This window comes from Cetorhinus maximus, chromosome 4, assembly GCF_964194155.1.
Source record: "Cetorhinus maximus chromosome 4, sCetMax3.hap1.1, whole genome shotgun sequence".
In the NCBI taxonomy this organism is placed as follows: Eukaryota; Metazoa; Chordata; class Chondrichthyes; order Lamniformes; family Cetorhinidae; genus Cetorhinus; species Cetorhinus maximus.
The window spans coordinates 163,414,893-163,442,333 of NC_135882.1; the positions used below are offsets into that span (position 1 = coordinate 163,414,893).

General features: G+C 44.7%; 1 protein-coding gene across 5 annotated transcripts in view; it reads right to left on the reverse strand.

Moving 5' to 3' along the window:
* ldlrad4a (low density lipoprotein receptor class A domain containing 4a) overlaps positions 1-27,441 on the reverse strand; it is a 457,749-nt gene that overhangs the window by 25,815 nt on the left and 404,493 nt on the right. For 3 of the 5 annotated variants that reach the window (XM_078541086.1, XM_078541082.1, XM_078541084.1), the window contains one exon: positions 25,994-26,148. In XM_078541086.1, coding sequence (XP_078397212.1) covers positions 25,994-26,107 — 114 coding nt within the window. In that variant the 5' untranslated portion in view covers positions 26,108-26,148. Of the gene's footprint in view, positions 1-25,993; positions 26,149-26,276; positions 26,343-26,717; positions 27,150-27,441 lie in introns of those variants that run through there. The other 2 variants (XM_078541085.1, XM_078541087.1) reach the window with 2 other exon arrangements.

Genomic DNA, 27,441 nt, shown 5'->3' on the forward strand with positions numbered 1-27,441 from the left:
ATCCTAAAAAAACTTGGACCTCACAGTAAGAGTAGACCAACTTGCTAAATAGCTTTGAAATGTGGGTTTGGAGGAGAATGAAAAGGATCAAAGCAAAATACTGCGGATGCTGGAAATGCTGGAAAAATCCAGCAGGTCTGGCAGCATCTGTGAAGAGAGGGAGAGAGAAAGAGAGTCCGTATGACTCTTCTTCAGAGCTCAGGAGAGGAAAGGATCAGTTGGACAGAAAAAGTAACAAATGACAAAGTGCTGTGGAGAGTGAACAAATAAAGAAATTTGCTGAACAAAATTAGCAAATGGACTTGCAAAAAATGTTATGAAGGGAAAGTTTTACGGAAAAATAGGAAGGAAGAGAATGTTAATGTTGGATGTTTTGAAATTTGAAGGAAGTTATTGGCAAATGAAAAGACTGGCACAGGATAGAAACATGGAAAGACTACTATGAGCTAAGGACCTGCCTATAGGCAGAACACACATGATAATGTTGATGAAACTGCCATGGTGGAGTTTGAACTCTCATCCTTTGAATTACAATCCCCATGGTTCAGAGTGGGCACATTGGTGTTAACACATTATCCAGCTATGTGTCGGGCAGGCGGTGTTTGCTCTTGGAGATATCGAGACCAAATGGCAATACAGAAGGAAATAAACAGTTGACTGGATACCAGTTCTGTCAACAAAATTTAATATGGAAAGGGATGAGCAGATGTTTTCTTTTCCAGGATTTAAGCCAAGCATTTTCCAATATTTGCAATTATCGACTGAAGAATCAGCAGCTGGAAAACTGCAGAAGGGACAGAATTTCTTAAATCTCTACAGCAGTTTCTGGTAGTTTATAATATAAATGCACTATCCAATGTGTTATTAAGTTCGACTGACCAGCAGGAAACAGTTTTTATTTTCTAATCTTAGCTGGTGCAACAATTGGGATGTTGGAATTAGCCCAAGTGCTTCTAGGGTGGAGGGAAGAGGCTGGGTGAAATCAGCCAGGTTTCTGCTCTTGATTGTTATCTGATGACCTGTGTTGGGAAGTGTGTAGATATAGACATTGGGTGGCTCACCTTAAATGCCCCCTGCATAGTCAGATAACCTGGTGATGACCAAGTGATTGAGGTAATACCAGATTGCCAGCATTCATAAAACTATTCCAGCACCAGCTGACCCTCAAGTGAACCAACCAAAAGAAATTAAAAATATAATAAATATATTTTTAAAACATTTAATAAAATCAGTTCAATTTGGCAATTTGTTAGATTTTAAATTTGCATAGTCTGCATAGTATATTGTGCGTATGTGTTACATACAATGGGTCTCACAACTGAACGGTTGGGAAAGAAACATTTTCTTAACTCCTGTCAATGTCACATTGAGTACAAAATGTACAAAGGAGTCAGGCTTTATTACCTCCTGTGAGAAGTACTGTGTTACTGCTTATTAAGATTGCAAGGAGAAGTTGAGAATTCACTGTGTGGAGAATATTATGTTGTATTGTATCTTTGGCATTTTGTAGTATTCGTTAGAATACTAACGAATTTGTAAAAAAAATTTTGAGGCATCTAAGAGAATGTACAAAACTACAAATATTTAGAAGTGAAAAATAAGGCTGAATAATTTGAGAGATACAGATTACATCATAAACCTCAAATCGGAGATGGAATCGTTTATGACAATATTGGAATTTATGATTAAATTCTCTTAATTATTCTCGACCATCCACTATTGTTAGTATCATATTATTGTTTTAGTAAAATAAAATGAAAGCAATGTAGCTCTTGAAATGTAGCACTTTAATCACACCTATTGTCTGAAAGTTTTATTTTGTTACTTATATAATAAAACTGTCATGTAATGTGTAAGAATCTTTTGGAAATTTATTCTGCATTTTAGGAAACAAATTTCGAAGTCTGTAGTGACTATTACATATATCAGACACAGGTTTCATACCATAGCTCTAATGAAATAGTCCAGCTTTAGCTGTAAACCACTAGTCAACTACTTAGACAACAGAGTCACAATTTTAATTTGGAACAGGATTTGGGCAAAGGGGTGGGGTGAGTGCAAACCATCCTGGAACATGACATGAACATGAGAAAGCAAAGCAATTTAATTCCAGTATCACCTGCATGCTGTTGGTCAGCAGCCATCCGCAACTGAGTGGCATGCGAGGGCTGATCAATAGATCTGAACGGAAGTTTGGGCAGCAGGTGGCTGCCAACCTGCACAAAAGAGAGGCTCGCTGACAAGCAAGTAAATCACGAGGAGCAGGTTTCAGAAGGGTATCAGGGGAGGGAAGGAGACAGCCCTGTGCAGGAGGCCTAAACTTTTCTTGTTGGGCCCTTGTTAAGCCTGTGCCCATGAGAAACGCAAAGAACATTTCTTAAAATTGAAGACAACAGGATCCAGGCATAACATTAACCTGGCTATTCTTAATTCTCTGCCATGCTCGGTTCCAGAAAGCCCGTTGGTGAAGGTTGAACTGGAGACAATCTTTACATTATATTCATTTGCAGAGTTACACATTATAAGCATACACCTCCTAACCTGATCACCACAGTTTTAGTTTGTTTCTATTTATTAGGGCTCAAGTGAATCTCCAGTTCAAGTTCACCATGTGTATACAATTAATAGACAATTAGCGATTCCCTTTTCTCATTTTAAATAAAAATTAGAGTTGATATGCAAGTCAAATTTCAAAACAAATTAAATCAAATACTTCCAATATGCCATTTAAAGCACTACATTACGAGACCTCCACCCCTCCAGGCCCTCAACAATTTCTTCATACATGCACTTCCTTTGTAAAACAATCCGACAGTTGGTGGCTTGATTCCAACCAATTAATTTTAGAGATTTCCTTTCTCTGCAGCGTTTGTTTCAAGCCAGCAAGGTCAATCCATAACATTTTCTTACTCACTCTTTTCGTAGTGTACATTATCTCACAAGGAACGATTATCTACATAACATTCAATGGGTATACTATCTTCAGTACACTCATTGTACATAATCACACTTAAAATATTTGATAAGTCGTATCCCATATCCAATGGGCCCATATCCAAGAGCCATCTTTCAGTAGCTGAAGTGCTTTTAACAACTCTTTTTATTTTCTTATCTTCCTAAGCTAAAGACCATTTCCCATTTACACCCATAAATATTATGAAACAGCTGCACTAGAATACCCAGCAAGCAGACTGGCATGTGAAGCAACACTAAAAATGTCTAGTTTCATGTTCATTGGGTCACTTGAGGATGGGAACTTAAGTATGCATTCTTTTGTAATGTTTATTTGCTCTTTAAAAATTCTGTAGTTTACAGTGTTTCATTGTAGTACTTAACTCCAGTAGGTCAAAATTAGCATGTGGTCTAGTCTGAGTGCACAACCAGTTTAACTTTTTGTTTTTGTTTTGGATTTCCAGCATCCGTAGTTTTTTGCTTTTATCTTAGAGTCAAGCATCGCAATTGCTCTGCCTCTTCTTTGGATATGAGATCACCTTTCTGTGATGACCTAAAATGATTAGCAAAGAAAGTAACATTTTCTAAACAGGGTTACTAATATCAGACCTACTCTGCTTAATAATTAAACCAATATACTGGCATTTAAAAGCCCTACAAACCTGACTCCCAATTTTAAACTATACTCTAATCTTATTAATAACACATTTCTAAAATGCCGCAGTACCACTCCATTAGAAATCATCATCAAGGTACCTGAAAGTTTTTTTTTAATGATGCTTTATTTATTTTTAATCTGTCCTCTCCATGTGTTGCATCTTTGGATGATTTCTGAATCCCGTCTTTCTGAAAAGTATCGCCCTACAGAAACATGGCTTTTGCGTCGACTGATCTACACTCCCAAGAGTGTATGGCCAAAAGATCTAAAAAGACGTTCAAGATTACTTTTCCAACTTGGGAGAGTCCACTCTAATATCTATATCACCCAGATACTCTTCGAAGCATCGAGCAACTAGTCTTGCTTTAGTCTTATAAGTCCCATCTGCAAGGACTTTTCAGTACAAATCCACCTATGTGACAAAGCTGGTAGCCCTTATCTGATCCAAACTCTCTGAAACTATCTAATTTCCAGGTATTTTTGTTTTTGATTCCAGCATCCGCAGTTTTTTGCTTTTATCTTAGTATATCTAATTCCCTTTGTTTTGCCTCTTTTATAAGTTTATCCTCAAGTTTATTGGCAGCCACCAAAACTTCGTGATCGTGAATGAGGAATTCTATCTCTGGTTATGAAACTGTTCTGTGACCTTTATTTCATTCCATAATCTAATCAAGCTATTGCCCATACTTGCACTTTTATGTCTGTCAGATCTACTGTTGCGAGATCATCCTCTTGTACTATTGGAAGGTCTTTCTCTGCTATGTGATAGTTTTCTAATGCAAGAGTCATTTTGAATCCATCATCAGTACTTGCACTGCATTTTCTTCTCTCCAGTCTTCCACCCCATTTTGCTAGCCCAGGGACCTCATTTCTTGATACCATTCTGAACATTCAGCCATTACTTAAGCTTGCCAGTAGCTTTGCCTCCATGTCCCAAAATTGTCGTAACTCTCCATTCATTAGACCACTCTAGAAAATATGTCACTGAAGTATCCATTCTGGGCAATTAACTTTTGGATATGATAGCTCTGTCCTGTGTGTCGTGATTACTGAAATTATCACTATCCAGCCCTCGATTTACTATATTCTATTCCTCAGGACCTTCATTACAAACACAAGCACTTGAGGCACGAGATGCCTCATTTACTTCTATCAGCTGCTCAAAGTCCGAGATTTTGTAATCAATTCCAATTAAATTAAGGAATGAATCATAATAGTTTGATTAGTATTTTCTTACCATCACGACCTATTATCTTACTAGAGCCTTTCCATTTCCTATGAACCTCTCTTTTAATACACCAAATACCCAGAATTAAATTCTGTTTTGGACAGTCCTATACAATGCCTCAGAGCTCTCTGAATCTTCCCAAAACCTCAGGCTTGATAAAAGCCCATCTCCCTGCATATAAAGCATTCAAATGTGCAGAAAAAAAATCAAACTAATTGCAATAACTTCAAGAGCAGGAGGACTATCACTCAGCACAGAAGGCAATTTGGGATTTCATCCATAGATTAATTGACAGGGACTATGCGCTCCAAAGATTCGGTGTAAATTCTTTGCACAGCCCATGCCAGGGTGGTTGTCCACTTGCAGTCTGGATGATCAGCTAAAATTTTATGCAGCATTTCATCTATCATCACATGATTCCTTTCACAGAGACCTTTTTATTCATTTACAGGATGTGGGCATCGCTGGCTAGGACAGCATTTATTGCCCATCCCTAATTGCCCTTGAGAAAGTGCTGGTGAGGTACCTTCTTGAACTGCTGCAGTCCCTGTGGTGTAAGTACACCCACAGTGCTGTTAGGAAGGGAGTTCCAGAATTTTGACGAAGCAACAGTGAAGGAACGGCATTATATTGCCAAGTCAAGATGGTGAGTGGCTTAGAGGGGAACTTCCAGGTGGTGGTGTTCCCATGCATCGCCACCCTTGGTCCTTCTAGATGGTAGTAGTCGTGGGTTTAGAAGATGCTGCCTAAGGAGCCTTGGTGAGTTCCTGCAGTGCATCTAGAGATGGTACACTGCTGCTACTGTTTGTCAGTGGTGGAGGGAGTGAATGTTTGTGGAAGGGGTGCCAATCAAGCGGCTGCTTTATCCTGAATTGTGTCAAGATTCTTGAGTATTGTGGGAGCTGCACTCATCCAGGCAAGTGGTGAGTATTCCATCACATTCCTGACTTGTACCTAGTGGATGGTGGACAGGCTTTGGGAAGTCAGGAACTGCATTATTTGTCGCAGGATTCCAAGCCTCTGACCTGCTCTTGTAGCCACTGTATTTATGTGGCTAGTCCAGTTCAGTTTCTGGAGAATGGTATCCTCTTGGGGGAGGATGTTGATATTGGGGGATTCAGTGATGGTAGTGCCATTCAATGTCAAGGGGCGATTGTTAGATTCTCTCTTGCTGGAGATAGTCACTGACTGGCACTTGTGTGGCATGCATGTTACTTGCACTTGTCAACCCAAGCCTGGATATTGCCCAGGTCTTGCTGCATTTGGACATGGGCTGCTTCAGTATCTGTGGAGTTGCAAATGGTGCTGAACATTGTGAACATACCCACTTCTGACCTTATGTTGGAAAGAAGGTCATTGGTGAAGCAGCTGAAGATGGTCAGGCCTAGAACATCATCCTAAGGAACTCCTGCAATGATGTCCTGAAGCTGAGATGATTGACCTCCAAAAACAACAACCCTCTTCCTTTGTGCTTAGTATGACTCCAACCAATGGAGAGTTTTCCCCCTGATTCCCATTGATTCCAGTTTTGCTAGGGCTCTTTGATGCCACATGGTCAAATGCTGCCTTGATGTCAAGGGCAGTCACTCTCACCTCACCTCTGGAGTTCAGCTCTTTAGTCCATGCTTGAACCAGGGCTGTAATGAGGTCAGATGCTGAGTGACCCTGGCAGAACCCAAACTAAGCATCAGTGAGCAGGCTAATGCTAAGCAAGTGCCGCTTGATAGCACTGTTGATGGCCCCTTCCATCACTTCACTGATAATGGAGAGTAGACTGATGGGGCAGTAATTGGCCGGGTTGGATTTGCCCTGCTTTTTGTGTACAGGACATACCCGAGCAATTTTGTACATTGCCGGTAGATGCCAGTGCTGTAGCTGTACTGGAGCAGCTTGGATGGGGGCATGGCAATTTCTGGAGCACAAGTCTTCAGTCCTATTGCTGGAATTATGTCAGAGTCCATAACCGTTGCAGAATCAAGTTCCTTCAGCCCTTTCTTGATTTCACGTGGGCTGAATTGAATTGGCTGAAGACTGGCATCTGTGATGCTGGAGACCTCCAAAGGAGGCCAAGATGGATCATCCACTCGGCACTTCTGGCTGAAGATTGTTGCGAATGGTTCAGCCTCATCTTTTGCACTGATGTGCTGGGCTTCTCCATCATTGAGAATGAGGATATTTGTGGAGCCGCCTCCTCCATGAGTTGTTTAATTGTCCACCACCATTCATGACTGGATATGGCAGGACTGCAGAGCTTAGATCTGATCCATTGGCTGTGGAATCGCTTATGCTAGTGCTTTCACTGCTTATGTTGTTTGGCACGCAAGTAGTCCTGTGTTGTAGCTTCACCAGGCTGGCACCTGGTGCTGCTCATGCATGCCCTCCTGCATTCTTCATTTAACCAGGGTTGATCCCCTGGCTTGGTGGTAATGTCAGAGTGGGGAATATGCCGGGCCATGAGGCACAATTCTGCTGCTGCTGATGGCCCACTGTGCCTCATGGATGCCCAGACTTGAGTTGCTAGATATGTTGGAAATCTATCCCATTTAGTACAGTGATGGTGCCACACAACACAATGGAGGGTATCCCCAATGTAAAGATGGGACTTCATCTCCACAAGGACTATGTGGTGGTCATTCCTGCTGATACTGTCATGGACAAATGCATCTGTGGCAGTCAGGTTGGTGAGGATGAGGACAAATATGGTTTTCCCTCTTGTTGGTTCCCTCACTGCCTGCCACAGACCCAGTCTAGCAGCTATGTCCTTTAGGACTTGGCCAGCTCGGTCTATGGTGGTGCTACCAAACCACTATTGGTGATGGACATTGAAATGCCCCACCCAGAGTACATTCTGCGCCCTTGCCACCCTCAGTGCTTCCTCCAAGTTACGTTCAACAAGGAGGAGTACTGATTCATCAGTTGAGGTGGAGGGATGTTGACGTGGTAATCAGCAGGAGGTTTCCTTGCCCATGTTTGAGCTGATGCCATGAGACTGCATGTGGTCTAGAGTCGATGTTGAGGTCTCCCAGGGCAACTCCTTCTCGACTGCGTACCCCAGCGCTGCCACCTCTGCTGGGTCTGTCCTGCCGGTGGGTCAGGGCATACCCATGGATGGTGATGGTGGTGTTTGGGACAAGATCTGTAAGCTACGATTCTTTGAGTATGACTATTTCCGACTATGTCAGGATGTTGCTTGACTAGTTTGTGAGATAGTTCTCCCAATTTTCACACAAGTCCCTCCAGATGTTAGTGAGGAGGACTTTGAAGGGTCAACAGGGCTGGGTCTGTTGTTGTCGTTTCCGGTGCTTAAGTCAATGCTGGGTGGTCAGCCCGGTTTCATTCTTTTTTATGGACTTTTTAGCGGTTTGATACAACTGACTTGCTAGACCATTTCAGAGGCCATTTAAGAGTCAACCACATTACTGCAGATCTGGAGTCACATGTAGGCCAGACCAGGTGTGGACGGCAGATTTCCTTTTCTAAAGGACATTAGTGAACCAGATGGATTTTTACGACAATCGACAATGGTTTCATGGTCATCATTAGACTTTTAATTCCAGATTTTTACTGAATTCAAATTACACCACCTGCTGTGGTAGGATTCGAATCTGGATCCCCAGAGCACTACCCTGGGTCTCTGAATTACCAGTCCAGTGACAATATCACTATATGCCATCGCCTCTATGTTCATGTTTTCCCAAGTCTCTGAACTCATCATTGGCAAATTCTCTTCCATTATCACTTAGAAGCTTGGCTGGTGTCTCAAGGCTGGTTCCTATCTATTTCTCCAGGATTTTGTCTACAATAACCCTTTTGTCTTTATTAAGTATTATTGTAGAAAGGCTAAATCTGGTTGTGAGACCCACGAAATGTAGAATGAAAATATTTCTTTGTCCCATAGCTTTAGGTCAATGGCTACACCTCATTAAAGTCACATGCCAATGGAAAATTTATAATAGGATAGTCCTCCAGTACTTCTTAAAGATTTCACATTTCTCACTAATTTCCTCTTTTAGCCCCATATACCCTTCATCAATCAGTTCTGCATCTTTTAACAGGATTTTCACTTTTGACAAGTAGGGTGAACAAATTGTTTATGCAACTTTAAGACAATTTTTTTTTTGTCTCTGACTCTTATTGCCTGATGCCATTAATACTTGTATAACACTCTGATGAGAAACATCAAGTTTTGTTTAGGGGACGCAATAATGGCCTGATTAGGTAAACTGCAGATCCACTGATTTTCCAAAATTAGCTGCCTTATCATGCTTCATATGAAGTTTCATGTGTACCTTTATCATAGCAAATTTACTCAACAGCATGTGTATCTCACTAGAGACCACGGCAGTACTTATAAAATGGTCTTTAGTGACCTTAATGTGTTGTCGTAACTAAACCTAAAGAAAGTAGTACTTTAACATTCCTTAACCTTGCATCGATCTTCACCACTCAGTGAATTAAGATAACATTTTAACCAAGCTATTCCATGTACAGTACAAACACAAGCATTGCACTGTTAAACGACTCTGCAACTAACATTCACAGGACTAAAGCTCTTTGTGACTAGTATAATTGGTCTGGAAAATCATTATTTTCATCCTCTGCCTCAGAATTCTCTGTATTATGTGTCAGTCCAAAGATCCTGCGCCTCTCCGCTTTGTGCAATTCATTGCACAATGATACTTTGAGTCACATCTGAAGCACCTATTAACTGTTCCTTGGGCATTCCCGGAATTCATTCACCTATAATTGCTTTTCCAATTCTATCTCCTGCTGCAACGGCCATATCTACTAAAGATGCTTTCATCCTCATTCTGCCTGTCCTTAATTCTTCAAACACATTGATGCGTGCATCCAGTATCTGGACCATTTCAAAATCCGACAATCATTGAGTCCCCTATTCTTTGTGTCAATGCGAAATGCGCTATTTGTTCCACAAAGGCTGAGGGAAATGACTGTTGCCCAAGAAATACTTTCAAGGCAGCAGACATCTGATCCATCTGGTCTTCACTCTAAGAACTGAATAGTTAGAAGCAGGACAAAAACAGAATTACCTGGAAAAACTCAGCAGGTCTGGCAGCATCGGCGGAGAAGAAATCAGTTAACGTTTCGAGCCTTCACGGCCCTTCGGCAGAACTGGAGCATAGTTAGAAGAAGGGAGAAATATAAATTGGTTTAAGGTGGGTGGGGGGGGGGGGGGGGGGGAAGAGACACATTGAAGGTGTGGTGTGGTGATTGTGGAGATGAGCAGATAATCAAAAGATGTCACAGACAAAAGGGTCAAAGAGGTGTTGAAGGTGGTGGTATTTGTCTGAGAAAAGTGCTAATTAAGAATGGAAGACAGGATATTCAAAGTACAGCTCTAGTGGGGGTGGGGTGGAAAGACTAAAGGTTTTAGTTTTAGATTTAAAAATAATGGAAATAGGTGGGGAAAGAAGAATCTATATAAATTATTGAAAAAAAAGCGGGGGGGGGGGGGGGAAAGAAACGGGGTGGGGATGGGGGGAGGGGGAGTTTAAGATCTAAAGTTGTTGAATTCAATATTCAGCCCGGAGGGCTGTAAAGTGCCTAGTCGGAAGATGAGCTGCTGTTCCTCCAGTTTGCGTTGGGCTTCACTGGAACAATGCAGCAAGCCAAGGACAGACATGTTGGCAAGAGAACAGGGTGGAGTGTTAAAATGGCAAGCGACAGGGAGGTTTGGGTCTTTCTCGCAGACAGACCGTAGGTGTTCCGCAAAACGGTCGCCCAGTTTGCGTTTGGTCTCTCCAATGTAGAGGAGACCGCATTGGGAGCAACGAATACAGTAGACTAAGTTAGGGGAAATGCAAGTGAAATGCTGCTTCACTTGAAAGGAGTGTTTGGGCCCTTGGACGGTGAGGAGAGAGGAAGTGAAGGGGCAGGTGTTGCATCTTCTGCGTGGGCATGGGGAGGTGCCATAAGTGGGGGTTGAGGAGTAGGGGGTGATGGAGGAGTGGACCAGGGTGTCCCGGAGGGAACGATCCCTACGGAATGCCGTCAGGGGGAGTGAAGGGAAGATGTGTTTGGTGGTGGCATCATGCTGGAGTTGGCGGAAATGGCGGAGGATGATCCTTTGAATGCGGAGGCTGGTGGGGTGATAAGTGAGGACAAGGGGGACCCTATCATGTTTCTGGGAAGGAGGAGAAGGCGTGAGGGAGGATGCGCGGGATATGGACCGGACACGGTTGAGGGCCCTGTCAACGACCGTGGATGGAAAACCTCGGTTAAGGAAGAAGGAGGACATGTCAGAGGAGCTGTTTTTGAAGGTAGCGTCATCAGAACAGATGCGACGGAGGCGAAGGAACTGAGAGAATGGGATGGAGTCTTTACAGGAAGCGGGGTGTGAGGAGCTGTAGTCGAGGTAGCTGTGGGAGTCGGTAGGCTTGTAATGGATATTGGTGGACAGTCTATCATCAGAAATTGAGACAGAGAGGTCAAGGAAGGGAAGAGAAGTGTCAGAGATGGACCATGTGAAGATGATGGAGGGGTGGAGATTGGAAGCAAAATTAATAAATTTTTCCAGGTCCCGACGAGAGCATGAAGCAGCACCGAAGTAATCATCGATGTACCGGAGAAAGAGTTGTGGGAGGGGGCCGGAGTAGGACTGGAACAAGGAATGTTCCACATACCCCATAAAGAGACAGGCATAGCTGGGGCCCATGCGGGTACCCATAGCCACACCTTTTATTTGGAGGAAGTGAGAGGAGTTAAAGGAGAAATTGTTCAGTGTGAGAACAAGTTCAGCCAGACGGAGGAGAGTAGTGGTGGATGGGGATTGTTGGGGCCTCTGTTCAAGGAAGAAGCTAAGGGCCCTCAGACCATCCTGGTGGGGGATGGAGGTGTAGAGGGATTGGACATCCATGGTGAAGAGGAAGCGGTTGGGGCCAGGGAACTGGAAATTGTTGATGTGACGTAAGGTGTCAGAGGAATCACGGATGTAGGTGGGAAGGGACTGGACAAGGGGAGAGAGAAGGGAGTCAAGATAACGAGAAATGAGTTCCGTGGGGCAGGAACAGGCTGACACGATCGGTCTGCCAGGACAGTTCTGTTTGTGGATTTTGGGTAGGAGGTAGAAGCGGGCCGTCCGAGGTTGGGCGACTATCAAGTTGGAAGCTGTGGGAGGAAGATCTCCAGAGGAGATGAGGTCAGTGACAGTCCTGGAAACAATGGCTTGATGTTCTGTGGTGGGATCATGGTCCAGGGAGAGGTAGGAGGAAACGTCTGCGAGTTGACGCTCAGCCTCCGCGAGGTAGAGGTCAATGCGCCAGACAACAACAGTACCACCCTTGTCAGCGGGTTTGGTGACAATGTTGGGGTTGGACCTGAGAGAACGGAGTGCAGTGAGTTCAGAGAGAGACAGATTAGAATGGGTGAGAGGAGCAGAGAAATTGAGACAGCTAATGTCACGCCGACAGTTCTCAATGAAAAGATCAAGAGAAGGTAAGAATCCAGAGGGAGGGGTCCAAGTGGAGGGAGAATATTGGAGGTGGGTAAAAGGATCCGTTGAACGGGGAGAGGACTCCTGCCCAAAGAAGTGAGCACGGAGACGAAGACGGCGGAAGAAGAGTTCAGCATCATGCCGAGCCCGAAATTCATTGAGATGAGGGCGTAAGGGTATGAAACTAAGTCCTTTGCTGAGCACTGAACGTTCAGCATCGGAGAGGGGAAGGTCAGGGGGTATAGTGAATACGCGGCTGGGGCTGGGATTGGAAGATGGGGTGAGGACGGAGGGACAAGCAGGGGTGGAGGGTCCCAGATGGGTGTTGGAGTCGATGAGTTGTTGGAGCTTGCGTTCCTTAGCACTTGAGAGAAAGAGAAAAAGTTTCTTGTTGAGGCGACGGATGAGGCGAAGAATAAAATGAAACTGGGGGCACGCGCAGCTTTGAAAAAGGGTGCGGCGGTGCTGCTGGAGGGAGAGGTCGAGTGTGTTCATATGGCGGCGCATGGCACGGAGTGTGGATCTCAGAATGCGACGTGAACAGCAGTCCGAGAAACGTTTTATGTCCCGGAGATACCTGTAATCCTGGGTGGGTTCTTTGTGTTTGATTGACTGCCACCTCTCTTCAAAAACTGCCCTCTTTGAAGAAGTATGGTTCTGTCCACCGACAAGATTTCCGACTGTCTCTTCTGCCCTGCTCACCTTCATTGCTTTCCATTTCTCTCCTGGTGTTTGACAAGGTGTTTACTAAAACCCGCTTTCACAGCCATATCTCCTTTCTCAGTGACTGTCTCCGTCTCCGACTCACCCCACGTGGATTTCAACTGAAATTCCATCCCTCTTGTTTTGAACGCACCCAGGATTACAGGTATCTCCGGGACATAAAACATTTCTCGGACTGCTGTTCCCGTCGCATTCTGAGATCCACACTCCGTGCCATGCGCCGCCATATGAACACACTCGACCTCTCCCTCCAGCAGCACCGCCGCACCCTTTTTCAAAGCTGCGCGTGCCCCCAGTTTCATTTTATTCTTCGCCTCATCCGTCGCCTCAACAAGAAACTTTTTCTCTTTCTCTCAAGTGCTAAGGAACGCAAGCTCCAACAACTCATCGACTCCAACACCCATCTGGGACCCTCCACCCCTGCTTGTCCCTCCGTCCTCACCCCATCTTCCAATCCCAGCCCCAGCCGCGTATTCACTATACCCCCTGACCTTCCCCTCTCCGATGCTGAACGTTCAGTGCTCAGCAAAGGACTTAGTTTCATACCCTTACGCCCTCATCTCAATGAATTTCGGGCTCGGCATGATGCTGAACTCTTCTTCCGCCGTCTTCGTCTCCGTGCTCACTTCTTTGGGCAGGAGTCCTCTCCCCGTTCAACGGATCCTTTTACCCACCTCCAATATTCTCCCTCCACTTGGACCCCTCCCTCTGGATTCTTACCTTCTCTTGATCTTTTCATTGAGAACTGTCGGCGTGACATTAGCCGTCTCAATTTCTCTGCTCCTCTCACCCATTCTAATCTGTCTCTCTCTGAACTCACTGCACTCCGTTCTCTCAGGTCCAACCCCAACATTGTCACCAAACTCGCTGACAAGGGTGGTACTGTTGTTGTCTGGCGCATTGACCTCTACCTCGCGGAGGCTGAGCGTCAACTCGCAGACGTTTCCTCCTACCTCTCCCTGGACCATGACCCCACCACAGAACATCAAGCCATTGTTTCCAGGACTGTCACTGACCTCATCTCCTCTGGAGATCTTCCTCCCACAGCTTCCAACTTGATAGTCGCCCAACCTCGGACGGCCCGCTTCTACCTCCTACCCAAAATCCACAAACAGAACTGTCCTGGCAGACCGATCGTGTCAGCCTGTTCCTGCCCCACGGAACTCATTTCTCGTTATCTTGACTCCCTTCTCTCTCCCCTTGTCCAGTCTCTTCCCACCTACATCCGTGATTCCTCTGACACCTTACGTCACATCAACAATTTCCAGTTCCCTGGCCCCAACCGCTTCCTCTTCACCATGGATGTCCAATCCCTCTACACCTCCATCCCCCACCAGGATGGTCTGAGGGCCCTTAGCTTCTTCCTTGAACAGAGGCCCCAACAATCCCCATCCACCACTACTCTCCTCCGTCTGGCTGAACTTGTTCTCACACTGAACAATTTCTCCTTTAACTCCTCTCACTTCCTCCAAATAAAAGGTGTGGCTATGGGTACCCGCATGGGCCCCAGCTATGCCTGTCTCTTTATGGGGTATGTGGAACATTCCTTGTTCCAGTCCTACTCCGGCCCCCTCCCACAACTCTTTCTCCGGTCCATCGATGATTACTTCGGTGCTGCTTCATGCTCTCGTCGGGACCTGGAAAAATTTATTAATTTTGCTTCCAATCTCCACCCCTCCATCATCTTCACATGGTCCATCTCTGACACTTCTCTTCCCTTCCTTGACCTCTCTGTCTCAATTTCTGATGATAGACTGTCCACCAATATCCATTACAAGCCTACCGACTCCCACAGCTACCTCGACTACAGCTCCTCACACCCCGCTTCCTGTAAAGACTCCATCCCATTCTCTCAGTTCCTTCGCCTCCGTCGCATCTGTTCTGATGACGCTACCTTCAAAAACAGCTCCTCTGACATGTCCTCCTTCTTCCTTAACCGAGGTTTTCCATCCACGGTCGTTGACAGGGCCCTCAACCGTGTCCGGCCCATATCCCGCGCATCCTCCCTCACGCCTTCTCCTCCTTCCCAGAAACATGATAGGGTCCCCCTTGTCCTCACTTATCACCCCACCAGCCTCCGCATTCAAAGGATCATCCTCCGCCATTTCCGCCAACTCCAGCATGATGCCACCACCAAACACATCTTCCCTTCACCCCCCCTGACGGCATTCCGTAGGGATCGTTCCCTCCGGGACACCCTGGTCCACTCCTCCATCACCCCCTACTCCTCAACCCCCACTTATGGCACCTCCCCATGCCCACGCAGAAGATGCAACACCTGCCCCTTCACTTCCTCTCTCCTCACCGTCCAAGGGCCCAAACACTCCTTTCAAGTGATGCAGCATTTCACTTGCATTTCCCCTAACTTAGTCTACTGTATTCGTTGCTCCCAATGCGGTCTCCTCTACATTGGAGAGACCAAACGCAAACTGGGCGACCGTTTTGCGGAACACCTGCGGTCTGTCCGCAAGAAAGACCCAAACCTCCCTGTCGCTTGCCATTTTAACACTCCACCCTGTTCTCTTGCCAACATGTTTGTCCTTGGCTTGCTGCATTGTTCCAGTGAAGCCCAACGCAAACTGGAGGAACAGCACCCCATCTTCCGACTAGGCACTTACCAGCCCTCCGGGCTGAATATTGAATTCAACAACTTTAGATCTTAAACTCCCCCTCCCCCCATCCCCACCCCGTTTCTTCCCCCCCCCCCCGCTTTTTTTTTCAATAATTTATATAGATTCTTCTTTCCCCACCTATTTCCATTATTTTTAAATCTAAAACTAAAACCTTTAGTCTTTCCACCCCACCCCCACTAGAGCTGTACTTTGAATATCCTGTCTTCCATTCTTAATTAGCACTTTTCTCAGACAAATACCACCACCTTCAACACCTCTTTGACCCTTTTGTCTGTGACATCTTTTGATTATCTGCTCATCTCCACAATCACCACACCACACCCTCAATGTGTCTCTTCCCCCAACCCCCCCCACCCCCCCCCCCCCCCCCCCACCCACCTTAAACCAATTTATATTTCTCCCTTCTTCTAACTATGCTCCAGTTCTGCCGAAGGGCCGTGAAGGCTCGAAACGTTAACTGATTTCTTCTCCGCTGATGCTGCCAGACCTGCTGAGTTTTTCCAGGTAATTCTGTTTTTGTTTTGGATTTCCAGCATCCGCAGTAGCTTTTAGCTTTTTGTTTTTATCTTTGAGTTAGAAGCAGGAGCCTGTCCAAATTAGCAAAATCTAACAATTTATATGCTAGTGCTGATCCAGGAATCCCCAAATTGAATCATATCAATCTTTTATGCAATCTGTTAAAGTCCATTATGTAATTCTCCAAAGAATGACCAAATATCAAAGTCTGACAGTTTAATAGATCATCATTCTTGTAAATCTAATCCAATAACACCATTAGAAAGTCCAAACCATCATCATTATCTAACTGATGGGCACTAGCTCACAAAATACTTTACTTCTGATTTTACTTCTGGTAAGAATAACAACTCAAAGGTCATTTCTTGTTGCTCCTTTGGTAGGGATGTAACCTACATCCACATATCTACTTAGTTCTTCTACAGGTCAAATGGTTTAGAGTTCGATAACATTGGAGTTTAATCAAGAATTTACACTTGCCTTTTTGCCATTTTTCAGAATGGCTACTAGGATTGTAGCTTTAAGCCTGAACCTTTATTCTTAGTTTCCAAGCTTCACTTTTAGGTGCTACGATGTTCTATTCCAAAAAGCCAATTGATGAAGCATAAAACTGGAGCCAATCTTTACATGCTTTTCTATTTATTAAGAGTTACATATTACAAGCATAAACCTCCTAACCCAACCACCATAGTTTTAGTCTGTGTTTATCTATTAGGGGCTCAAGTGAACACTTCCCCACCCCCTACATACAATTAAGGTTTCAATAACAAGATTTGTTATAGAACCTTGAACTAGAAGCCCCAAGGTGCTTCCCACATGCAAAGTTTGTTTGGACTCAATAGAGACAACTGAATGATAAGAGCACTTAATTTCTTTGGCAGCTTTCAAAGAACAGGTTTCAAGCCTTCAAGAACGTCAAAACCAGGAGGGCATGCTAGAACTCTGGGCCTCTAGGAATTAATTTTAAATTCCAATGTTTTAAATGGTAAGTTTCACATTTAGGTCAGATCTTCAGGAGAGAACATTGAGCAGAATTACACAGAATATATAGCACGGAAAAAGATTATTCAGCCCAACTGGCCTATATCAGTGCTTATGCTTCACATGAGTCGCCTCATACACTAATTTATCTAACCCCATCAGCAGATCCTTCTGTTCCTTTCTCCCTCATGTACTTATCTAGATTCCCCTTAAAAGCACCTTAAACACTTTGCACAGGTGAGGAAAAGGAAAAGAAACATAGGGCAAGCAACCCTGGATCACTGCTGGATATCCTAGCAGCCAGAGTGTTACTGATAGAAGTTTTGATGGCTCAATGTGTGATGAACCACCCAGTGCACTCTATTGTCATATAGAGCATAGAAGTAAAAACAGAAACTGATAGAAATACTCAGTAGGTCTGGCAGCATTTGTGGAAAGAGAAAAAGAGTTAACATTTCAGATCTGTAATCTTTCATCTGTTAACTCTGTTTTTCTCTCACAAATACTGTCAGACCTGCTGAGTATTTCCAGAATTTTTTGTTTTTAATTCATAGTTCCAAAATCCACAGTATTTTGCTTTTGTATTAGAGCAGAAAAGTACTAGATTTGGTTCCTGGTTTCTGCTAAATTAACTAATCTCAGCCAGGGTAGCATCAAGCACATTTATATTAAATGGGACAAGGATCACTCAGCCGCAATTCTCTTCCCCATCAACCACAGTCAAAAAGCCTGCCAACATTTACTGTGTTGGTTCACATAGTGGAGGGTTGGAGGCAAACTTAGAATCATACTTCTGCATAAGGGTTAAAAAGGGAACAGGAACAATGCAATAAGTCATTCCAGTTGTTACTTGAATGGACAGAATGGCTCATTCATTAGCATAGGAAAAGCTGGCACCTAAATAGGCCAGGGGAGAGCAAAGCAAAGCAACTAACTGACTAACATGGTGTCAGTTGGTGGCACATGTTGTTGAATCAAGAGAAATCAAGAGCATGGAAGTGAGTGGAAGGGGAAAAAATAAGGTTTAAAGGGGCTGCTGCAAAGTCTAAAAGGAGAATAGGGAGATATAATTTCCAAGCTGAGTGCAACAGAGAAAGAAAGGTAAGATATAAATAGGTAGGTCTGGGACAGTAACATAGCGAGGAAGACCATTGCAGAGAATCCCAAAACACAGCACAGAATAGAAAGCTTAGGAAAGCAGCGAGGAAAGAAAACACAAATGACCACAGAGGGTGCAAGAGGAGAGTGAAAGATAAATGGAGGAAGCCAGCCTCAACAGTCCTGCCGTAATCATATCCAAGATGAAAGAGATCCCTTAAAATTGAAAATAATTAAGGCATTATTGGATAGTAGGGACATGGGCATGAAACAAGAATATTAATGAAAGGGTTTCAGAATTGTGCATAAGTTTATGAAGTGAAATTTTACTAAAGTGAATTATACCAACGTACACTGAGACCTCAAGCTCTATGAGGGTGTCGGGAAGGGGTTGGATGTGGTTGAAGAGGGCAGCACATTTGAAGTTGGCTGAGTTGCACAGCTAAGAGGTGTTTGCGTGTTGCGAGTCACTTGAGAGGAAGAAAGTAAAACATGGACTCATGGAATAGCACTCGAGGCTACACTTCAATTCCCTCTATATTTAATTTTTTTTACCAATGTTGTTAGTGGGCCTAAACTATCCTCCAGTATCTGCTCGAAATTCTTGTACGAATGTGACATTGGTTAAAAACGATGGGTGGAATTTTCTGTGGCTGCTGGTGTTGGGCATGCTTGGTGGCGTGAGCAGACAATATAGCAAGAAAGGCAAAAGTAATTTTCATGACGTCGTGAAACCAGTTTACGGTCGTCTGCTCAGCCCGTCAATGGCAGGCCACGTTTTCCGCCATCGGGCATCGGGAGCCTCATTGTAATTTAATACATCTTCATATCAATACAAAGTCAGCCTGCTGGAATCATCCTCCCATGCTGGATCGTCCGAGCACGTCGACGTGTGTTTCACTGCAGCATATATAAGGCGTGCACTTGGTGAGATGTAATTCAAGGGGAACTCAGAGGTGAGTGCACAGTAACGTTGTGCAGCGCCCGTGAGGGTCACCTGTTGGATTTCAAATTTGAGGTGTGTTTTCTGAATGGGGGGTGGTGGGGAGGCCAAGGGCTGCCCTGCGGTTGAGGTGACTTAGGGGGAGGCAAGGGCCGCTCAATGATTGAAGGCAGTGCACAAGCACGTGTGGGGGTGGGGGGGGGGAAGGAAAGCAGCTAAGCATTAGGGAAACCTTGTATAAAGTGGCCATTCCTCTGCAGCTGAGACAGATCAGACACAGCCACATTGCCATGCGTGGAGTCAGGCCTCTAGCTTATCTGCCCACTCAAGCAACACAGAGGCAAAAACATGCTACCAAGTGCTCCAGAGCTTTTCGCCCCTTGGGCACACATTGCAAGCTAATGAGCCTTTTAGTGGACTGCAGAACAATTGGACGACTAAGCACATTGTACAATCTCCTTGTGAAAGCTGGACATGGAGCAGTCACTGGTGGAGGCACTCACACTCCCTTGCAATGTCACCATCCCGGTTTGGACCAGTCTCCCCCATGGTTCAAGCTAACAGCGCAGCCTTGCTGTATGGTTTAGGAGTATACCTGCACCTGAGCTCAGAGCATAGCATACAGTCCAGTGGGCAAAGCTGCCGCCAATCGGTCAGGTGGAATGGGGTGGAGGAGGGTGGAGTTTCGGGCAGCCACGCAGGCACACTAATCCCTGGCCATCCAAGTGGTGGCCAGCACTCCCCAGGATGCATTAAGGGGCCTTCGAACTTAAACAAGAAAGGTTCTTAGAACACGCAAGCTGACCCACGCGTCTCTCTCTTTCATCCTGCAGGAGGAGTACATCAGGAGCATGGAGGCTGGTGAACTAGCTGTATGCCTCGCAGCATACAGAGAGCGAAGATGTCGGAGAAGAGAGCGATGGAGGTGCCAGGCTGCGTAGAGGGAGAAGCAGCATCCTCAGGAAGAACGGGCAGTTGGGGCTCCCGCACATGCCGCTGAAGAGCCACAGCAAGCTGACGCTGGTTGGCACCTAGCTAGACCCAGAATCTACAGACGCTGCCTTTCATTTCTGCATATGACCGAGAACAAGTATCGCCGAAGACTGCGCCTGTCTAGGGAACTGGTCAGTCACATCTGCCAGCTTTTTAAAAAATTCATTCATGGGATGTGGGCTTCGCTGGCTGGGCCACCATTTATTGCCCATCCCTATTTGCCCTTGAGAAGGTGGTGGTGAGCTGTCTTCTTAAACAGCTGCAGTCCAAATGGTGTAGGTACACCCACAGTGCTATTAGGAAGGGAGTTCCAAGATTTTGACCCAGCGACAACGAAGGAACAGCAATACGCTTCCAAGTCAGGATTTTGACCCAGCGAAGGGAAGGTGATATATTTCCAAGTCAGGATGGTGAGTGACTCGGAGGGGAACTTACAGGTGGTGGTGTTCCCATCTATCTGCTGCTCTTGTCCTTCTTGATGGTAGTGGTCGTGGGTTTGGAAGGTGTTGCCGAAGGAGCCTCGATGAATTACTGCAGTGCATCTCGTAGGTGGTACACACTGCTGCTACTGTGCGTCGGTGGTGGACGGAGTGAATGTTTGTGGATGTGGTGCCAATCAAGTGGGCTGCTTTGTCCTGGACGGTGTCAAGCTTCTTGAAGGTTGTGGGAGCTGCACTCATCCAGGCAAGTGGGGAGTTTTCCATCATACTCCTGACTTGTGCCTTGTAGATGGTGGACAGGCTTTGGGTAGTTAGGAGGTGGGTTACTCATCGCACGATTCCTAGCCTCTGATCTGCTCTTGTAGCCACAGTATTTATATGGCTAGTCCATCCCCAGGATGTTGATAGTGGAGCATTCAGTGATAGTAATGCCATTGAACATCAAGGAGCGATGGTTGGATTCTCTCTTGTTGGAGATGGTCATTGCCTGACACTTGTGTGGCGCAAATGTTACTTGCCAGTTGTCAGCCCAAGCCTGGATATTGTCCAGGTCTTGTTGCATTTGCATATTGACAGTATCTGAGGAGTCGCGAATGGTGAACATGGTTGGCCCGAGGACACTACACTGAGGAACTCCTGTGGTGATATCCTGGAGCTGAGATGACTGACCTCCAACAACCACAACCATCTTCCTTCGTGCTAGGTATGGCTCCAACCAGTGGAGAGTTTTCCGCCTGATACTCATTGACTCCAGTTTTGCTAGGGCTCCTTGATGCCACACTCTGTCAAATGTGGCCTTGATGTCAAAGGCAGCCACTCTCACCTCACCTCGGGAGTTCAGCCCTATTGTCTATGTTTGAGCCAACGTTGTAATGAGGTCAGGAGCTGAATGGCTCTGGCAGAACCCAAACTGGGTGTCAGCGAGCAGGTTATTGTTAAGCAAGTGTTGCTTCATAGCACTGTTGATGACCCCTTCCATTACTTTACTGATGATGGAGAGTAGACTGATGGGGCGGTAATTGGCTGGGTTGTCCTGCTTTTTGTGTACAGGACATACCAATTTTGCACATAGCCGGGTAGATGCCAATGTTGTAGCTGTAGTGGAAGAGCTTGGCTAGGGGAATGGCAAGTTCTGGAGCACAAGTCTTCAGTACTATTGCCGGAATACTGTCAGGGCCTTTGCAATATCCAGTGTCTTCAGCCATTTCTTGATATCACGTGGGGTGGATCGAATTGGCTGAAGATCAGCATCTGTGATGCTGGGGAAACCCGGAGGAGGCTGAGATGGATCATCCACTCGGCACTTCTGGCTGAAGATTGTAGCAAATGCTTCAGCTGCAGGATTTGCCGCCATGGAGACAAGGAGGGCATCCACTGCCCGTGGCTGTGAAAGGCACCGCGGTGCTCAATTTTTATTCCAGTAGCTCCTTTCAGGGCTCAGTAGGTGACCTCTGTGGGATATCACAAGCCTTCACCCACAAATGCATCCATGAGGTCACGGACACCACCTTCGCGAGGGCACACAACTTTGTGCATTCCACCCTGGACCAAGATAGCCAGGATGCAAGAGCAATTGGATTTGTCTAGATCTCAGCTTTCCCACAGGCGCAGGGTGCCATCAACTGCACTCACATGGCACTCAGATCTCCGTCGCATCAAGTGGTCAACTATGTCAACCGCAAAGGCTTCCATTCGCTGAATGTGCAACTGGGGTGCAACCACCGCAAACGCATCCTGCAGATCTGTGCACAGTTTCCAGGGAGTGCCATGATTCCTACAAGTCAGTCACAGATCCCTGACGTCTTCATGGACCACAGAGGCTGCAGGGGTGACTCCTTGGGGACAATGGCTACTTGCAGAGGACATGGCTGATGACACCCGTGCGACAGCCTCAGACTGCAGCAGAGCAAAAGTACAATGAGGCTCATGCTGCAACTAGCAACTTGGTGGCACAAACCATTGGGATGTTGAAAATGAGATTCCGGGGCCTGGACGGTCTGGTGGAGCCCTGCAATATAGTCCACAGAGGGTGTCACGCATCATTGTTGCCTGCTGCGCCCTTTGCAACCTGATGCTGCAACAGGAAGAGGAGTTGACTGAGGAGGAGATGGAGGGGTTGGAGGAATCCTCCAATGAGGAGGACGTCAACAGGGATGAGGGTGAGGAGGTCTTCGAAGGCGATGATGATGGCGATGAGGCTCTTGCACTGGCTAGACAAGGTAGGCGCACTTGGGATGCCCTCATAGCTGCTAGATTTGTGAAGGATGATGATGACATGCAGTGAGGAGACACCATAGATCCTCACATTGCATCTGTGAACATTTGACTCCAGTCTGGCTTATGCCAGCGCACATACCCTCTGTGATAAGGCTTCTGTCATGGAGATGCAGTGGAGGCTGTACTAGTTAACTCGATTCCAGGAGGATGATGACGACATTTAGTGAGGACACTCCATGGATCTTCACATAGCCTCTGAGAATGTCTGACGCCTGTCTGTCCGAGGGCAGCTCACTTATGCTCAGTGATCAGGGTCATATCATGGAGCTGCAGTCATGAAAATTTAAAAGCACCCGATCCTTTGTCTGTCTTCAGCACCTGACCCCTACAGGAGCAGATGCTGATGTGATGGGAGCCAGCCCCAACTTAAAGTTGCTGAGAGCATACAGAAGAATGGTGGAACTCTGTGACGCCTGCCCACGACATTCTGGCAGCAATGAGAAGCACCATTGAGGTGCAGGCATCAATAATGTGTCCAGGGAGTGTGAGACCGGACCACCACTTTGGTCTAAAAGCTGCACAAAGCACAGGGAAGAGGCCCTGGACTGAGACACCTGCCTTTATCTTGTGTAGGTACCAAGGTTTCACATGTGAGTGACACAAACACTACTCATCAGAACAAGGAGCCATTGGTGGGGAGACACCCATGAGCGTTTATTTACAATAGTGAACTTTATGTACATGTGATTAACACCCGTGCCTAGGCTGTGTATCACCCATGCCTAGGCTGTGCAACTACATCTTCTTAGTCTTCCTAATGCTGCCCCTAAGTCTTGGTGCTCCAATCACAGTCATGTCTTACATAAGAGAAGGCAAGTTGGGGTGATCATCAGCCAACAAAGCCTGATTGGTTACACAAGGAGTTAAGAAAGCAAATGGGATATTTAGTTTTGTAAATAGCAGCACTGAAGACAAAAACAAGGATATCATGGTAAATATTTACAAATCACTGGTTAGACCTCAGCTGCGGTATTGTGTACAATTTTGGGCACTGTGGCTTTAAGGAAGTATATCAAACCTTGTAGAGGTACAAAGGAGATTTACAGGTGATGATACCATGGGGAAGAGATTTCAATTCTGTGGAGAATTAGAAAAACTGAGATTGCTCTCCTAAAGAGAGAAGTTAAGAGGAAACTTAATAGAGGTATTCAAAATAATGAAAGCTTTTGATAGACCAAGTGGGGAGAAATTGCATCCTCTGGTAAGTGGGTTAGCGGTCAGAGACTTAAAATATTTGACAATAGAGTTAGAGGAGAAATGAGAAGAAATTATTTCACAAAGATATGGTAGTTATGGACTGGAATACACTATCCGAAAAGTTTATGGAATAGATTACACAGGGACTTTCAAAAGCCAATTGGACGTGTATTTGAAGAGGACTAATTTGCAAAGTTACAGTGAGAAAGTCGAGTGCAGGACTAATTGGACAGCTTTTTCACAGAGCTGACGCAGACACGTTGGGACAAATGACCTCCTTCTGTGCTGTAAGATTCTATGATTCTAGCTGTGGATTACTGTCTTTACTGGCTATGGGCCAGCAGAGAGCCAGATGCTGAGATGGACCAGCTGCTGCTGGGCATATGACAACCAGAGACAATACTGGCAGCTGCAGCCAGAAGCTTTTCCCCTATTTCCTTCTAGGCATTGCAGCAATGTGGGTTTATGGAATGGTGCTGTGGAGTAGGGCAGAGCGTAACCTTTTTACATGCAGCATTACCTTCACTTCAGTAACCAAATGGGTGTATTAGGATGCTTGGTCACTCTTTTGCAGACTCATGCCTGCACATGGGTTTCCTTCCCTCATATTTAGCTGATACTTATTAATTCCCTGTTCCTTCAGCATTGACAAAGGCTGCTAATGGATTGAAATGCTTTCTATAAAAGCTGTGTCATCAGTTTTGTCACCCAAGTGCAATACTTTCCTTTAATTCTCACCATCTGTTGATCTTGAATAATTTTGCAAATAAGCTGATTCAAGAAGTGAGTGTGCTAGTAACCCGTTGCCATTATGGTGGGATTAGCACAAATTCTTAACCATTTATAACTGATTTACACTAGCAGACAAAAATCAGCCTCACTAGTTTCTTCTGATTGTAGGAGCAGGTGGTAGGGGGAGAGGGAGAAATGCTTTCCATCACTTTGTGGCACAGTGGTATGGTACACCAATAATCTATTCCCCACGACACCTTGCTGGCCATTAAAATACGGACGCATGGGAACACCACCACCTGCAAGTTCCCCTACTAGCCACACATCATCCAGACTTGAAACCATATCAACGTTTCTTCACTGTCACTGGATCAAAGTCCTGGAACTCCCTTGCTAACCGCACTGTGGGAATACCCACACCAAATGATTAAAGAAGGCAACCCAACATCGCATTCGCAAGGGCAATAAAAAATGGGCAACAAATGCTGGCCTGGCCAGCAATGCCCACATCCCAATAAAGAATTAAAAAAATTAAAATCCTACAACCATGCCTGGATGTGTAAACACCTTTACCTACCTGTCCACTTCATATATCCATTTATTTTTATGCAAATTATATGTGTTCCCAATTATGTTAATTTGCACTATAATCACTTGAGAAAATTTTTTTACTCAAATTGTATTCTTTAAACACATATAGGTTCTTAACCTGATGAAACCAAAGATCTTTATGATGTGTGTTAATCATGAGTGTTTCTAAGCAAAATCTAATAAGTTCTGTAAACATTTGAGGAAGAAAATGTGAAATTCCTAACCTTGAAAAGTCTGCCCATTTCACATTTCAAATTCAACATCATTACATAACATTACATTCAAAATTGTAGAAGCCAATGTCTACTGTCCAACAGATGTACATTTTGCAAAAATTAAGCAATAAAGGTTTAAAAAGGTTTTAATTCTGGTACATTCTTAAATTCCAGCCACTAGCCAAGGTTATACAAATTTAATAAAGTTCAATAACAGTGGAATGAGCAATTTAGAAACAAAAGTCAGCATTTATTTAAATTATTGGAACGATTTGGTAATGTGCTCACAATATATATATTCCTACACTGTTATTTTGTAAAATAGTTTCAATTTTAACAATAAGTGTACAGTGTTGAACTTACTGGCTGCAAAGCTTCCTCTTGCCGCCTGCCTTGACTTTGTCGGTTTACGAAAGACCGCGTTAAAAGTTTGTAGTGGTTCAGCAAGCAAATGATTACAACGACCATCACTGTCATTACCACAACAACGATGATTATCTTGACAAATTCTTGTTCAGCTGAAACGACAAAGAGAAAAAAAAACTAATTTGCTTAAAATTGTCAGGATAGTTTGTTTTTCAAAAATATACTTTATTCATGAAAGTTGTAAAAAATACATTACAAAACATTTCAAATCGAATATTACAGAAAATGCCACAGAATTCAACTTCTCTCTATACAGCATCCTCTGAGGTACCTCATTACAATTTCATTATTCTTGACATTCACAATATACAGTCCATGTCAGGCATACAGCCAAGGGGTTCTATACAGCTTCCAGCCTCTTGGTGTAATATGGCTGAAAGGCCTTAGAAAGCCTTTCCTCATTGCACCTCTTTGGTGGCTGCCCCAAGCCTCAGTATGACCCTCAGTCAGGATAGATCACACTTAAAATAGACGCAGGTGCTTATAATTAGCAGTCATTTCTTAAAGTAGCCTCTTTGACAGCATTTTGGCTGTGGTACACTGAAGTTCAACAAACTCCTGATTGTATCTAGTCGAAACATAAAACCTAGGTAGTTATTGAAAAAAGTTATTTTCTGCTGAAATGAAAATACATCTTGTAAGAAGATTTAAAAAGAGCTACCTTTTTCCCAACTCCAGTCATTTGTCTGTGTAACCTTCACATTGGTAACATTCACTTCATCACTCTCCATAATCAAGATGTGGAATTCAACAATGCACATCCAGCTGCACTTGAACATGTTATATTAGCAGATTGAGACAGACTTCAGAAACAGTGTGAGGCTTCATAATGTCTGCATGCACTGCAGATATCACAAGTACTCAGGTGCTAGACTTAAACACTGTGGCAGAAACAGCAGACTATGACGACCACAAATTAACTGAAATCAATGGATGAGAACACGCACAGTGTGACAGGATGTTGTTTGCACCGTGGAAACAGATTAATAATTCTTATGGCCTTGCCTCTTTTGCTTGGCAAAGGAGTCTTTTTTGCTAGTTGTTTACTAAAATTAAATATACAGGAAAAGAACTAGACATTTCAACTTCTGGGTTCTTCAGCCAGCTCACCACAAAGGAAACTAGAACAGTACATGAGAGTATGTGCAAAGTCCAACGGACGGATGAGACAACACCCTCTAACTTATAGAGAATTCTTGCTACTTGTCTCACAACCCTGGCGTTGAAAATATCTGCTTGTATTAGACATTATCTTGCATATTCATACACCAAACATTTTTGTCAAGTTCTATTGCAAGTGAAATCAATTTTTCTGGTTTTGAAGTATACATGTTCGGGACAACACTGCACTCAAAGCCCTTCTTATATTTTCAAACAAAACATTC